The 15113-nt window shown below is 63.3% G+C and overlaps 2 protein-coding genes across 3 annotated transcripts; one reads left to right on the top strand and one right to left on the bottom strand.

The window, feature by feature from the left end:
• On the top strand, positions 1 to 6615 carry LOC138735212 (red-sensitive opsin). Its single transcript, XM_069883114.1, has 6 exons — positions 1 to 121; positions 2010 to 2306; positions 3715 to 3883; positions 3972 to 4137; positions 4472 to 4711; positions 6483 to 6615. Exons 1-6 carry the CDS (start codon positions 13 to 15, stop codon positions 6594 to 6596), a joined length of 1095 nt encoding a protein of 364 aa, XP_069739215.1. The 5' UTR covers positions 1 to 12; the 3' UTR covers positions 6597 to 6615.
• Positions 6616 to 8025: 1410 nt separating this feature from the next.
• On the bottom strand, positions 8026 to 14744 carry CCNQ (cyclin Q). 2 transcript variants are annotated; one of them, XM_069883116.1, is made up of 5 exons: positions 14613 to 14744; positions 13634 to 13820; positions 11629 to 11761; positions 9666 to 9890; positions 8026 to 8361 (listed from the first exon to the last, which is right to left on the bottom strand). In XM_069883116.1, the coding sequence occupies exons 1-5, from the start codon at positions 14698 to 14700 to the stop codon at positions 8098 to 8100; spliced, it is 897 nt and encodes a 298-aa protein (XP_069739217.1). In that variant the 5' UTR covers positions 14701 to 14744; the 3' UTR covers positions 8026 to 8097. The 2 variants fall into 2 exon arrangements, with proteins under 2 accessions (XP_069739217.1, XP_069739218.1); XM_069883117.1 differs by lacking the exon at positions 9666 to 9890 and having other exon boundaries at positions 14613 to 14743.
• Between the last annotated feature and the right edge of the window lie 369 nt (positions 14745 to 15113).

Below are 15113 nucleotides of genomic sequence, written 5' to 3'. Positions count from 1 at the left end.
GCTGCGGGGGCCATGGCGGCGACGGCAGCCTGGGCCGTGATGGCCGCCCGCCGGCGGCACGAGGACGACGACACGACGCGCGACAGCATCTTCACCTACACCAACAGCAACAACACCCGCGGTGCGGGGACCTGGGGGGCCGGGGGGCTGGGGGGAGCTGGGGGGCAGGGGGGCATGTAGGGCAGGGGGGCCTGTGGGGCACTATGGGGCAGGGGGCCTGTGGGGAGCTGTGGGGCAGGGGGGCATGTGGGGAGCTGTGGGGCAGGCGGGGCTGTGGGGAGCTGTGGGGCAGGGGGGGCTGTGGGGCAGGGGGGCGTGTGGGGCGCTGTGGGGCGGGGGGGCATGTGGGGAGCTATGGGGCAGGGGGGCATGTGGGGAGCTGTGGGGCAGGGGGGCATGTGGGGAGCTGTGGGGCAGGGGGGCATGTGGGGAGCTGTGGGGCAGGGGGGGCTTGTGGGGCGCTGTGGGGCAGGGGGCTGTGGGGAGCTATGGGGCAGGGGTGCATGTGGGGAGCTGTGGGGCAGGGGGGGCTGTGGGGCAGGGGGGCTGTGGGGCGCTGTGGGGCGGGGGGGCATGTGGGGCGCTGTGGGGCAGGGGGGGCTGTGGGGCAGGGGGGCTGTGGGGTAGGGGGGCTGTGGGGTAGGGGCACGTGTGGGGCACTGTGGAGCGGGGGGGTGTGGGGCAGGGGGGTGTGTGGGGCAGGGGGTTCAAGACCTCAGTATGTGGGGCAGGGCAGGGTCACGAGGTCACGCTATGGGGCAGGGGACGTGTGGGGCAGGATGGGTTCAAGACCTCGGTATATGGGGCAGGAGGAGGGCCCCAGGCCCTGCTATGGGGCAGGAGGGGTCACAGGCTCACGCTATGGGGCAGGAGGGGCCACAGGCTCACGCTATGGGGCAGGAGGGGTCACAGGCCCCGCTATGGGGCAGGAGGGGCCACAGGCTCACGCTATGGGGCAGGAGGGGCCACAGGCTCACGCTATGGGGCAGGAGGGGTCACAGGCCCCGCTATGGGGCAGGAGGGGCCACAGGCTCACGCTATGGGGCAGGAGGGGTCACAGGCCCCGCTATGGGGTAGGAGGGGTCACTGGCTCGCGCTATGGGGCAGGAGGGGCCACAGGCTCGCACTATGGGGCAGGAGGCGGGTTCAACACTCTGATGTGTGGGGCAGGAGGGTTCCCAGGGCTCCGCTATGGGGCAGAAGGGGTTTCAGTTCCCTGCTGTGGGGCAGGAGGGGTCCCAAGGCCCCGCTATGGGGCAGGAGAGGTCCAAGTCCTTGACCTGTGGGGCAGGAGGGGTCTCAGGTCCCTGCTATGGGGCAGAAGGTGTCCCCACACCTCAGTATGTGGGGCAGGAGAGGTTCGACACCTCAATGTGTGGGGCAAGAAGGGTCCCAAGGCCCCGCTATGGGGCAGGAGGTGGTCCAACACCTCAGTATGTGGGGCAGGAGAGGTTCAACACCTCATTCTGTGGGGCAAGAGGAGGTCCAAGCCCTCAAAATGTGGGGCAGGAGGGGTCTCAAGTCCCTGCTATGGGTCAGAAGGTGGTTCAACACCTCAATATGTGGGGCAGGAGGGGTTCCAAGGCCCTGCTATGGGGCAGGAGGTGGTCTAACACCTCAGTATGTGGGGCAGGAGAGGTCCAACACCTCAGTATGAGGGACAGGAAAGGTCCAACACCTCATTCTATGGGGCAAGAGGAGGTCCAAGCCCTTGATATGTGGGGCAGGAGAGGTCCCAAGACCCTGCTATGGGTCAAAAGGTGGTTCAACACCTCAGTATGTGGGGCAGGAAAGGTCCAACACCTCAGTATGAGGGGCAAGACGAGGTCCAAGCCCTTGATATGTGGGGCAGGAAGGGTCCCAAGGCCCCGCTATGGGACAGAAAAGGTCCAACACGTCATTCTGTGGAACAAGAAGAGGTCCAAGCCCTCGATATTCGGGCCAGGAGAGGTGTCAAAGTCTCCGCTCTGGGTCCGATCAGAGCCCTGACCCTCATCTCTTACCCCCAGGCCCCTTCGAGGGTCCCAACTACCACATCGCCCCGCGCTGGGTGTACAACCTGACGTCGCTGTGGATGATTTTCGTGGTGGTCGCTTCGGTTTTCACCAACGGGCTGGTCCTGGTGGCCACCTGGAAGTTCAAGAAGCTGCGGCACCCGCTCAACTGGATCCTGGTGAACCTGGCGGTGGCCGATCTGGGCGAGACCGTCATCGCCAGCACCATCAGCGTCGTCAACCAGATCTTCGGCTACTTCGTCCTGGGCCACCCGCTCTGCGTCATCGAGGGCTACACCGTGTCTGCCTGCGGTGAGCGACGGGGGGCTTGGGGGGGCTAGGAAGCGTGGGGCAGAGCCGTGGGGCTGGGAGATGTGGGGCTGGGAGCCATGGGGCAGAGCTGTGGGTCAGACATTCCACCTGCTGTGGGTCTGGGGGCCCATCTGCCACGGGTTCCCCGTGCTATGGGGAAGCCCCACTGATCCCTGCCCCACACCAGGTGCCACCACCCTCTGGTCTCTCGCCATCGTGTCCTGGCTTGGTGGCTCCATGGTTCCTCCAGCCATGGATTCATGACTCCATGGCTCTATGGGTCCACGACTCTATGGGTTGGTGGGTCCATGACTCTATGGGTCCACGGGTTCCCTGTGCTATGGGGCAGCCCCACTGATCCCTGCCCCACACCAGGTGCCACCACTCTCTGGTCTCTCGCCATCGTCTCCTGGGTTGATGGCTCCATAGTTCCTCCAGCCATGGATTCATGACTCCATGGCTCTATGGGTCCACGACTCTATGGGTTGGTGGGTCCACGGCTCTATGGGTCCACGGGTTCCCCGTGCCATGGGGCAGCCCCACTGATCCCTGCCCCACACCAGGAGTCACAGCCCTCTGGTCTCTCGCCATCATCTCCTGGCTTGGTGGCTCCATGGTTCCTCCAGCCATGGGTCCACGACTCTATGGGTTGGTGGGTCCATGACTCTATGGGTCCATGGGTTCCCCACGCTATGGGGCAGCCCCACTGATCCCTGCCCCACACGAGGTGCCACCACCCTCTGGTCTCTCACCATCGTCTCCTTGCTTGGTGGCTCCATGGATCCATGACTCTATGGATCCACAACTCTACGGGTCCGTGGGTCCCTCAGTCATGGGTCCACAGGTTCCCTGTGCTATGGGGCAGCCCCACTGATCCCTGCCCCACACCAGGAGTCACAACCCTCTGGTCTCTCGCCATCGTCTCCTTGCTTGATGGCTCCATGGATCCATGACTCTACGGGTCCACAACTCTATGGGTTGGTGGGTCCATGACTCTATGGGTCCACGGGTTTCCCGTGCTATGGGGCAGCCCCACTGATCCCTGCCCCACACCAGGTGCCACCACCCTCTGGTCTCTCGCCATCGTCTCCTGGCTTGGTGGCTCCATGGTTCCTCCAGCCATGGATTCATGACTCCATGGCTCTATGGGTCCACGACTCTATGGGTTGGTGGGTCCACGGCTCTATGGGTCCACGGGTTCCCCGTGCCATGGGGCAGCCCCACTGATCCCTGCCCCACACGAGGTGCCACCACTCTCTGGTCTCTCGCCATCGTCTCCTGGGTTGGTGGCTCCATGGTTCCTCCAGCCATGGGTCCACAACTCTATGGGTTGGTGGGTCCATGACTCTATGGGTCCACGGGTTCCCCGCGCTATGGGGCAGCCCCACTGATCCCTGCCCCCCACCAGGCATCACAGCCCTCTGGTCCCTCGCCATCATCTCCTGGGAACGCTGGTTCGTGGTCTGCAAGCCCTTCGGGAACATCAAATTCGACGGGAAGCTGGCGGTGGCCGGGATCCTCTTCTCCTGGATCTGGTCGTGCGCCTGGACCGCGCCCCCCATCTTTGGCTGGAGCAGGTGCGGGGCGCGCAAGGGGACCCCCCTGCCCCACGGCCGCCCCACGGCGCTGCCCCACACGCCCCGTATGCCCCCCTGCCCCCCGCAGGTACTGGCCCCACGGGCTGAAGACGTCGTGCGGCCCCGATGTCTTCAGCGGGAGCTCGGACCCCGGCGTCCAGTCCTACATGGTGGTGCTGATGGTCACCTGCTGCTTCTTCCCCCTCGCCATCATCATCCTCTGCTACCTCCAAGTCTGGCTGGCCATCCGGGCGGTGAGTGACCCACGGACCCTCCTCCCCAGCCCCATAGATCCCACCCAGGCCCCATAGATCCCAGCCCCATAGATCCCCCTGGGACCTCTATGGGTTCCTTCTTGCCCTCCAGCCCCATAGATCCCCCTGAGACCCCTATGGGTTCCTTCTCCCCCCCCGCCCCATAGATCCCGCCCAGACCCCATAGATCCCAGCCCCATAGATCCCTCCCTGGACCCCTATGGGCTCCTTCTTCCCCCCAGCCCCATAGATCCCCCTGAGACCCCTATGGGTTCCTTCTCCCCCCCAGCCCGCCCCGTAGCTCACCCCATAACCCCCTTTCCCCCCCCCGCAGGTGGCCGCGCAGCAGAAGGAGTCGGAGTCGACGCAGAAGGCAGAGAAGGAGGTGTCGCGCATGGTGGTGGTGATGATCGTCGCCTACTGCTTCTGCTGGGGCCCCTACACCATCTTCGCCTGCTTCGCCGCCGCCAACCCCGGCTACGCCTTCCACCCGCTCACCGCCGCCCTGCCCGCCTTCTTCGCCAAGAGCGCCACCATCTACAACCCCATCATCTACGTCTTCATGAACCGACAGGTGGGGCCGCGGGGGCGGGACGAGGGGCACGGGGGACACCGGGGACCTTGAGGAGGTCAGGGGTGTTGGCATGGAACTGGGAGAGTTGAGGGTGTTGGGATGGAACGAGGGGTGTTGGGGACACCAGGGATGTTGAGGATATCGGGGATATTGGGATGGAACTGGGAGAGCTGAGGATGTTGGGATGGAACGAGGGGCGTTGGGGGTGTGGAGGATGTTGAGGACGTCAGGGATGTTGAGGGTGTTGTGATGGAACAAGGGGTGTTGGGGACGTGGGGAATGTTGAGGATATTGGGGATATTGGGATGGAACTGGGAGAGTTGAGGATGTTGGGATGGAACGAGGGGTTTTGGGGACATGGAGGATGTTGAGGACGTCAGGGATGTTGAGGATGTTGGGATGGAACAAGGGGTGTTGGGGACATGGAGGACGTTGAGGACGTCAGGGATGTTGAGGGCGTCAAGATGGAACTGGGAGCATTGGGGATGTTGGGATGGAACGAGGGGCATTGGGGACAGCGGGGACGTTGAGGAGGTCAGGGATGTTGGGATGGAACTGGGGACACTGGAGCATTGGAGACAGGGGGAACATTGAGATCATCAGGGATGTTGGGAACGTTGAGATGGGACTGGGGACATGGAGGACGTTGGGTTGGAACTGGAAGCATTGGGAACGTTGGAGACATGGGAAACGTGGAGAAGATCAGGGATGTTGGGAACATTGGGATGGGACTGGGGGCGTCACGGATGTTGGATGGAATGAGGGACATTGGGGACTTAGGAGACATTGAGGATATCAGGGATGTTGGGATGGACCTGGGAACATCAGGGACATTAGGATGGGACCGGGACCACTGGGGAATGTTGGAGATGGAGGACATTGAGGACTTCGGGATGGGACTGGGGACATTGGGGATGTTGGGACAGGGGGACGTGGAGCTGGGATGCAGAGCAGGGACGAGGGACCTGGATCAGGACCCGGATGTGAATCCGGATCAGGGATGCGGAGCAGGACAGGGATGCGACTCTGGGTCAGGGGTTTAGGGCCAGGACGAAGGGCACGGATCACGGGTGTGACTCTGGATCAGGGATGGGGGGCTGGGATTTGGCTCAGGGCAGGGATGTGACTCCGGATCAGGGGTTTGGAGCCGGGACAAGGGATGCAGATCCGGGATGTGACTCCGGATCAGGGATGGGGGGCTGGGATTTGGCTCAAGGTAGTGATGCTGATCCAGATCAGGGGTTTGGAACCAGGATGAGGCATCTGGACTCAGGATCTGACTCCAGATCAGGGGTTTGGAGCCGGGACAAGGGACCTGGATCTGGGATGCGACTCTGGATCAGGGATGCGGGGCTGGGATTTGGCTCAGGGCAGGGATGTGACTCCGGATCAGGGGTTTGGAGCCGGGACAAGAGATGCGGATCTGGTATGTGACTCCAGATCAGGGATGTGGGGCTGGGATTTGGCTCAAGATAGGGATGCTGATCCAGATCAGGGGTTTGGAACCGGGATGAGGGATCTGGACGCAGGATGTGACTCTGGATCAGGGGTTTGGAGCCTGGACAAGGGCCCAGATCCGGGATGTGACTCCATATCAGGGGTTTGGAGCCAGGACGAGGGTCCCAGATCTAGGATGTGACTCCAGATCAGGGGTTTGGAGCTGGTATGAGGGACCCGGATCCGGGATGTGACTCCGGATCAGGGGGTTGGAGACCGGGACTCGTCTCAGGGCAGAGATGCTGACAGGCAACGTGGCCCCTTCTCCCCCCAGTTCCGGAACTGCATCCTGCAGCTCTTCGGCAAGAAGGTGGACGATGGCTCCGAGGTCTCCACCTCGCGCACCGAGGTCTCCTCCGTCTCCAACTCCTCCGTCTCCCCAGCCTAGGCCGCCCCCTCCTCCCTCCCCCAATAAACGCTCCAGCCCGGATCCGCCGCCATTGCCTCCCCCCCTCCTCAGCATAGCGGGAGCCGAGCCCCGCCCCCTGCAGGCAGCGATTGGCGGGAGGCGCTGTCAATCACCCGTCTGGCCCCGCCCACTCGGAGGGAGAGGCGCGGTCACGTGATGCAGGGAAACCGCGGTTTGATTGGCTGCAAAGGGCGGGAGCGAGGGGAAAGGGGCGGGGCCTCCACCCCCACCGGGTGAAAAGGGCGGGAACGGCGCGCGCAGGACCCGGGGAGGGAGAGGGGGGAGCGGGTCACGTGGGCAAAGGGTTCGCTGAAAAGGGCGGGAACGGCGCGCGCCGAGCCCGGGAAGAGGGTGGGGAGTGGGTCACGTGGGCAGGGGGCTCTCTGAAAAGGGCGGGAACGGGGGGGGGGGCGCGGGGGGGCGGTTTTTGGCGGGAAAAGCCGAGGAGAAGGCGGCGCCATTTTGTCCCCATTGCCCCAGCGTCAGTGGTGGGTGAGGGGGCCCCAAGGGGAAGGAGACGGGACACACGGGACAGACGGACACAGGACATGTGAGGGACCCACGGGACAGATGGACATGGGACACGTGAGGGACACACAGACATGGGACAGATGGACACAGGACATGTGAGGGACCCATGGGACAGACGGACAAGGGACCCACGGGACAGACAGACACAGGACACGTGGGGGGACACACAGGACAGACAGACACGGGCCATGTGAGGGACACATGGACATGGGACAGATGGACACAGGACATGTGAGGGACACACGGACACGGGACATGTGAGGGACCCATGGGACAGATGGACAAGGGACCCACGGGACAGACGGACACAGGACACGTGAGGGACCCACGGGACAGACGGACACGGGACACGTGAGGGACCCACGGGACAGACAGACACGGGACAAACAGACATGGGACACGTGAGGGACCCACGGGACAGATGGACGAGGGACACGTGAGGGACATATGGGACAGACGGACGCGGGACAGACGGACATGGGACACGTGAGGGACCCACGGGACAGACGGACGAGGAACACTTGAGGGACACACGGGACAGACAGAAACGGGACACGAGGGACAGACGGACATGGTACACGTGAGGGACCCACAGGACAGACGGACGAGGGACATGTGAGGGACCCACGGGACAGATGGACGAGGGACATGTGAGGGACACACAGGACAGACGGACGAGGGACACATGAGGGACCCACGGGACAGACGGACGAGGGACACGTGAGGGACCCACGGGACAGACGGACGAGGGACACGTGAGGGACACACGGGACAGACAGACGAGGGACACGAGGGACATACGGGACAGACAGACATGGGATACGAGAGACACATGGGACACGCAAGACAAACAGGGGGTGTCATTAATACTGAATAATTAATCTTCTATAATTATTTATTGGGGGCACTGAGCACAGGAGGGAAGGGGCCGTGTCTGTCCATCTGTCTGTCAGTCCCTGGGGGGCTCTGTGCGTCCTTCCCCCCCCGGGGGGTCTCTGTCCGCCTGCTGTCGCTGCGTGTCCGTCCGTCTGTCCGCCACGGGGGTCCCTGCTGGAAAATCTGGGGGGGCCGTCGGGGTGTGTGTGTCCGGCGGGGGTGCGTCCGTCTGTCTGTCCGGCGGGGGGGCCACGACGGTGGCGTCCAGGCTGTAGAGAGCCAGGAGCTCCCGCAGGATCCGCTCCAGCTCCGAGGGGCCCAGCCCGGGGCTCAGAACCTGGGGGGACAGGGGGGGGCATGGTGGGGGGGGGACACGGAGGGGATATGGGGGGACATAGAGGGGACGTGGGGAGGGGGACATGGGGGGGACATGGAGGGATATGAGGGGACATAAGTGGACATGGGGAGGGGGCATGGGGGGGAAAAGGGGGGGACATGGAGAGGAAAAGGGGGGACGTGGGGGACATAGAGGGGAGATGGGGGGACATAGAGGAGATGGGGGGACATGTGGGGACACGGGGAGGATATGGAGGGACATAGAGGGGACGTGGGGAGGGGGACATGGGGGGGACATGGAGGGATATGAGGGGACATAAGTGGACATGGGGGAGGGCATGGGGGGGGAAGGGGGGGACATGGAGAGGAAAAGGGGGGACATAGGGGGACATAGAGGGGAGATGGGGGGACATGGGGAGGACAAGGTGAGGGATATGGGGGGACATGGGGAGGGGGACATGGAAGGGACATGGGGGGACATGGGGAGGGGGACATGAGGGGGCATGGAGAGGATAAGAGGGGACATGGGGATGTGGGGGACGGGGGAAAAGGGGAGGACAAGGTGAGGGATATGGGGGGACATGGGGAGGGGGACATGGGGGCAGATGAGGGGACGTGGGGGGACACGGGAAGGAGGACATGAGGGGGACATGGAGAGATATGAGGGAACATAAGGGGACATGGGGAGGGGGCATGGGGGGACATGGAAGGGATGTGGGGGGACATGAGGGGACGTGGGGGGACATGGAGAGGATAAGAGGGGATATGGGGGGGACAGGGGGGACATGGGGCAGATGGGGAGGGGGACGTGGGGGGACATGGGGAGGGGATATAATGAGGGGACATGAGGGGGCATGGGGGGGATATAAGGGGGATAAAGGGTGGGACATGGGGAAGGGACATGGGGGTGGAAATGGGGGGACATGGGGAGGAGATGGCGGGACACGGCGGGGACATTATGGGGGACATGGAAAGTGACATGGTGAGGGGGAAAGGGGGGATATGGGGGGGACATAGAGGGGAGATGGGGGAACATGGAGGGGGAAATGGGGGGGGACATGGGGGGATATGTGGGGACATGGAAGGGACATGGGGGGGGATATGGGGAAGACATGAAGGGACATGGAGGGGGATATGGGAGGGCAGGGGGGACATGGAGGTGTGGGGGGGGCCATAGGGGGGCCATGGTGAGGGGGAAAGGGGGGGCAGAGGGGTGATATGGGGGGGCACAGAGAGGGAGTACAAAGTGGGGGTGACGTGTGCTGCACCCCATCCCCCCCCCCTTTCCCCGTGCCCCCCCCTTACCTGCCACCACCTCGGGGGGGCCCCCGGGGGGGGGTGTCGGCCGCAGAGGGCAAGCGCCAGGTGCAGGGCGGCGGCCGCCAGGTGCTGGGGGGGGTGTCTGAGGGCCAGCCCCCCCGCCGCCCCATCCCGCACCAGCGCCCACGACACCCCCGGCACCCGCCGCGGCCCCCAGCCCCCCCGGCGGCCCCCCCAGCGCCCCAGCGCCAGCAGGTACTGCACCAGGTACTGCGGGGGCCGGGGGGGGGACACACAGAAAAGGGGGGGTCAGGGACCCCCGCCACGACCCACGGAGGGGCCGGGGGGGGGGCCCAGACCCCTAAAACCCAACCCTGAGGGGAAATGGGGGGGCCCAGACCCCGAATATCCAACCCGGGGGGGACAGGGACACCAAACACCAACCCTTGGGGGGGAAATGGGGGGGCAGGGACCCCAAATACTGAACCCTTGGGGGGTCAGGGAGGAAATGGGGGGGTTGGGGGGGTCAGAGAACCCAAAGACGAACCCTTGGGGGGGAAATGGGGGGGCAGGGACCCCAAATACTGAACCCTTGGGGGGTCAGGGGGGAAATGGGGGGGTTGCGGGGGTCAGAGAACCCAAAGACGAACCCTTGGTGGGGAAATGGGGGGGCAGGGACCCCAAATACTGAACCCTTGGGGGGTCAGGGGGGAAATGGGGGGGTTGGGGGGGTCAGAGAACCCAAATACGAACCCTTGGTGGGGAAATGGGGGGGCAGGGACCCCAAATACTGAACCCTTGGGGGGTCAGGGGGGAAATGGAGGGGTTGGGGGGGTCAGAGAACCCAAATACGAACCCTTGGGGGGGAAATGGGGGGGCAGGGACCCCAAATACCAACCAAGGGGGGGGGCAGGGGGGGAAATGGGGGGGTAGGGACCCCAAACACCAACTCTTGAAGGGGTCAGGGGGGGCAGGGACCCCAAATACCAACCCGGGGGGGAAACGGGGGGGTTGCAGGGGACACAGGGGGCCTGGGAACCCAAATACCAACCCGTGGGATCCAATGAGTATTTTTGAGTATTTTTGGGGTGCTCTGGGGTTCCCAAAAGTGTTTTGGGGGTTCTGGAGATGTTTTTTGGGGTGTTTCAGGGTTCCCGTGGGTGTTTTTGGGGTTCCCAGGGGTGCTTTAGGGCTCTCAGGGGTGGATTTTGTGGTGTTTTAGGTTCCTAGAGATGTTTTTCTGGTTCCCAGGGGTGTTTTGGGCTCCCAGAAATGGATTTGATGGTGTTTTGGGCCTCCCAGGGTGTTTTTTGGGTTCCCAGGGGCATTTTTGGGTTCCTGGGGGTGTTTTTTTGGGTTCCCAGGGGTGCTTTGGGCCTCCCAGGGTGTTTTTTGGGTTCCTAGAGATGTTTTTTGGGCTACCAGGGGTGGATTTTGTGGTGTTTTAGGTTCCTAGAGATGTTTTTTGGGTTCCCAGGGGTGTTTTGGGCTCCCAGGGGCGGATTTTGTGGTGTTCTGGGCCTCCCAGGGTGTTTTTTGGGTTCCCATAAGTGTTTTTTTGGGTTCCCATAAGTGTTTTTTTGGGTTCCCATAGGTGTTTTGGGGCTCTCAGGGGTGGATTTTGTGGTGTTTTGGGGCTCCCAGGGGTGGATTTTGTGGTGTTTTGGGTTCCTAGAGATGTTTTTTGGGTTCCCAAGGGCGTTTTTGGGTTCCTGGGGGTGTTTTTTTTGGGTTCCCAGGGGTGTTTTGGGCTCCCAGGGATGGGTTTTATGGTGTTTTGAGCCTCCCAGGGGTGGATTTTGTGGTGTTTTGGGTTCCTAGGGATGTTTTTGGGGTTCCCAGGGGTGTTTTGGAGCTCCCAGGGGTGAATTTTGCAGTGTTTTGGGTTCTTAGAGATGTTTTTTGGGTTCCCAGGGGTGTTTTGGGCTCCCAGGGGTGGATTTTGTGGTGTTTTGGGGTTGCTGTGGGGTTTTGGGGGTTCCTGGGGGTGTTTTCTGGGCTGCCTTACCTTGTGGGGGTGCGCGACGGGGACTCGGAAGCGCAGGACGCGCAGCAGCAGCAGCTCACACTGCACCAGGCTGTCCCGCAGCCCCCAGAACCCCCCCTCGGGGCCCGGCGGGGGCTGCCCGGGGTGCAGCAGCCTGGGGGGGGGGCACAGTGGGTTTTGGGGTGCAGGGGGGGCACAGAGGGGGTTTGGGGGGGATTTGGGGTGCAGAGGGTGCTTTTGGGGTGGGATTGGGGGGGTTTTGGGGTGCAGGGGTTGTTTGTGGGTTGCTTTTGGGGTGGGGTTTTGAGTTCCGGGGTGCAGGGGGGCTCTGGGGTGGGATTTGTGAGATTTTGGGGTGCAGAGAGTGCTTTTGGGGTGGGATTGGGGGAGGTTTGGGGGTACAGAGGGTGCTTTTGGGGTGCGGGGGGGTTCTCAGGTGGGATCTGTGAGATTTTGAGGTGCAAAGGGTGCTTTTGAGGTGGAGTTTGGGGGTTTTGGGGTGTGGGGGGTGTTTTAGAGTTGTTCTTGGGGTAGGGTTTTGGGTTTTGGGGTGCAAGGGGGTTCTGGAGTAGGATCTGTGAGATTTTGAGGTGCAGATGGTGCTTTTGGGGTGGGATTGGGGGGGTTTTGGGGTACAGGGGTTGTTTGTGGGTTGCTTTTGGGGTGGGGTTTTGAGTTTCGGGGCGTACGGGGGTTCTGGGGTGGGATTTGTGAAATTTTGGGGTGCAGAGTGGTTTTGGGGTGGGACTGGGGGTGTTTTGGAGTACAGAAAGTGCTTTTGGGGTAGGGTTTTGGGGTGCGGGGGGTTTCTGGGGTGGGATCTGTGAGATTTTGGGGTGCAGAGAGTGCTTTTGGGGTGGGATTAGGGAGGGCTTTGGGGTGCAGGGGGGGCACAGAGGGGGTTTGGGGGGGTTTCGGGGTGCAGGGGGTGTTTTTGGGGTGGGGTTTGTGGGTTCAGAGGATGTTTTCGGGGTGGGGTTTTAGGGCTCACAGAGGGGTTTTGGGGCTCAAGAGGTGCTTTTGGGGTGCAGCTTCAGGGTGCAGGGAGTGGGTTTGGGGTGGGTTTTGGGGTTCAGGTGGTGCTTTTGGGGTGGGGTTTTGGGGTTCAGGGTTGTTTTGGGGTGGGGCTTTGGGGTTCAGGGAGGGGTTTTTGGGGTGGGGTTTCGGGGTGCGGTTTCAGGGTGCAGGGAGGGGGGTTGGGGTGGGGTTTTGGGGCTCAGGGAGGGGTTTTGGGGTGGGATTTTGGGGTTCAGGGGATGTTTTTGGGGTGGGGTGTTGGGGTTCAGGGTTGTTTTGGGGGTGGGATTTTGGGGTTCAGGTGGTGCTTTTGGGGTGGGATTTCAGGGTCCAGGGAGGGGTTTTATGGTGGGATTTTGGGGTTCAGGGGGTGCTTTTGGGGTGGGGTTTTGGGGTTCAGGGTTGTTTTGGGGCAGGATTTCAGGGTGCAGGGTGTGTTTTTGGGGTGGGGTTTTGGCGCTCAGGGAGTGGTTTTGGGGTGGGCTTTTGGGGTTCAAGGAGGGGTTTTGGGGTGGATTTTGGGGTGCAGGGTTGTTTTTGGGTGGGGTTTTGGGGCTCAGGGAGGGATTTCAGGGTGGGGTTTTGGGGTGGGGTTTCGGGGTGCAGGGGGTGGTTTTGCGGTGGGGTTTTGGGGTGCAGGGCGTGGTTTTGGGGTGGGGTTTTAGGGTTCAGGGTTGTTTTGGGGTGGGGCTTTGGTGTTCAGGGAGAGGTTTTTGGGGTGGGGTTTTAGGGCTCAGGGTGTGTTTTTGGGGTGGGGTTTTGGGGCTCAGGGGGTGTTTTTGGGGTGGGCTTTTGGGATTCGGGGGGGTTTGGGGTGGATTTTGGGGTGCAGGGTTGTTTTCAGATAGGGTTTTGGGGCTCAGGGAGGGGTTTTGGGGCTCAGGGAGGGGTTTTGGGGTGGGGTTTTGGGGCTCAGGGAGGGGATTCGGGGTGGGGTTTCGGGGTGCAGGGGGTGTTTTCGGGGCGGGGTTTCGGGGTGCAGGGAGGGGTTTTGGGGCGCAGGAGGCACCTGTGGGTGACGTTGAGGACGTCCCTGGCGCGCAGCGGGGTGCCCTGGGCCTTGGCGGCCAGGAAGATGGCGGCGGCGGCCATGAGGTGGGGGTCGTGGGGGGCCCCCGGGCCGGCCGCCCGCGCCCAGCGGTGGAAGGCGGCGCAGGCCGTGGCCACGGCCAGAGAGCCCAGGCCCAGCTTCACCCCTGGGCCAGGGACACGCGCACCCCGCTAGCCACGAGCCCCCCCAAAAACAACCCCCCCCCACGGCCCCTCGGTGCCTCCTCAACAGCCCCTCTAAACCCCTCAGCCCCCCCCCAAACCCTCCACTGCCGCCCCCAAACCACCCCCTAGGATCCTATGGACCCCTCAAACCAACCCCCCCCCCCCAAAATCCCTTGCCACCCCCACCTGCCGCTACAACCCCAAACCCACTCACCCTCTCGTTGCCCCCCCACCCCCTAGTGTACCCCCCAAAACAACCCCTCAGCCTCCGTTCCCCCCCAAACCCCACTGCCCCCCCAAACCCCTCACCCCCATTTGCCCCCGAACCTCCCCCGCTCAGCCCCCATTGACTCCCCGAACCCCACTTCCCCCCCAAACCCCCCACCCCCTCAGCCCCCCAAACCACCTTCACCCTCCAAGCCCCCCCAAATCCCAACCCCTGGCCCCCATTGCCCCCCCAAACCACCCCCATTGCCCCCCAACCCCTCCATTGCCCCCCCAAACCACCCCCATTGCCCCCCCAACCCCTCCATTGCCCCCCCAAACCACCCCCATTGCCCCCCAACCCCTCCATTGCCCCCCCAAACCACCCCCATTGCCCCCCAACCCCTCCATTGCCCCCCCAAACCACCCCCATTGCCCCCCAACCCCTCCATTACCCCCCCAAACCACCCCCATTGCCCCCCCAACCCCTCCATTGCCCCCCCAAACCACCCCCATTGCCCCCCCAACCCCTCCATTACCCCCCCAAGCCGCCCCCCCCCCCCCCTTACCGGCCTCCATGATGAAGCGGGCGAGGCGGAAGCGCCCCCGGGCCTCGTCCCCAAAGTCTCCCTGTGCCCCCACGGGCTCCAGCGCCATCGCGGCCCTGGGGGGGGGGGGGGGGGGGCGCGCGGGGAAGTGGTGATGTCACAGGGTGAGCTATGACATCACACAGCACCTACGATGTCACCAGGGTCCCCTTGATGACGTCACAGCCCTGTGACATCACACCCCTGCTCCTCCAGGTCATCACCAGCACCCCAGCCTGTTCACCCCCAAAGAGACACCAGGGCCCCCCCTCACCCCTAAAGAGAAACCAGGCTCCCCACTCACCCCCAAAGAGACACCAGGGACCCCCCTCACCCCTAAAGAGACACCAGGCCCCCCTCACCCCCAAAGAGACACCAGGGACCCCCCTCACCCCTAAAGAGACACCAGGGACCCCCCTCACCCCCAAAGAGACACCAGGGACCCCCCTCACCCCTAAAGAGACACCAGGGACCCCCCTCACC

The sequence above is a fragment of the Phaenicophaeus curvirostris genome, unplaced genomic scaffold (assembly GCF_032191515.1).
Source record: "Phaenicophaeus curvirostris isolate KB17595 unplaced genomic scaffold, BPBGC_Pcur_1.0 scaffold_577, whole genome shotgun sequence".
Lineage (NCBI taxonomy): Eukaryota > Metazoa > Chordata > Aves > Cuculiformes > Cuculidae > Phaenicophaeus > Phaenicophaeus curvirostris.
Note: the sequence above shows the minus strand (reverse complement) of the source record. Positions and strands in the feature narration are given on the sequence as shown.

Excerpts from the sequence above, each read along its gene's own strand:
- LOC138735212 (XM_069883114.1), top strand. The coding sequence starts at position 13 with ATGGCGGCGACGGCAGCCTGGGCCGTGATGGCCGCCCGCCGGCGGCAC. Across the intron at positions 2,307-3,714 it reads CTACACCGTGTCTGCCTGCG|GCATCACAGCCCTCTGGTCC; the intron begins GTGAGCGACGGG and ends GCCCCCCACCAG. Across the intron at positions 4,138-4,471 it reads TCTGGCTGGCCATCCGGGCG|GTGGCCGCGCAGCAGAAGGA; the intron begins GTGAGTGACCCA and ends CCCCCCCCGCAG.
- CCNQ (XM_069883116.1), bottom strand. The coding sequence starts at position 14,700 with ATGGCGCTGGAGCCCGTGGGGGCACAGGGAGACTTTGGGGACGAGGCC. Across the intron at positions 11,762-13,633 it reads GTCCTCAACGTCACCCACAG|GCTGCTGCACCCCGGGCAGC; the intron begins GTGCCTCCTGCG and ends CCCCCCCCCCAG. Across the intron at positions 8,362-9,665 it reads CCCCCCCGAGGTGGTGGCAG|GTTCTGAGCCCCGGGCTGGG; the intron begins GTAAGGGGGGGG and ends CTGTCCCCCCAG.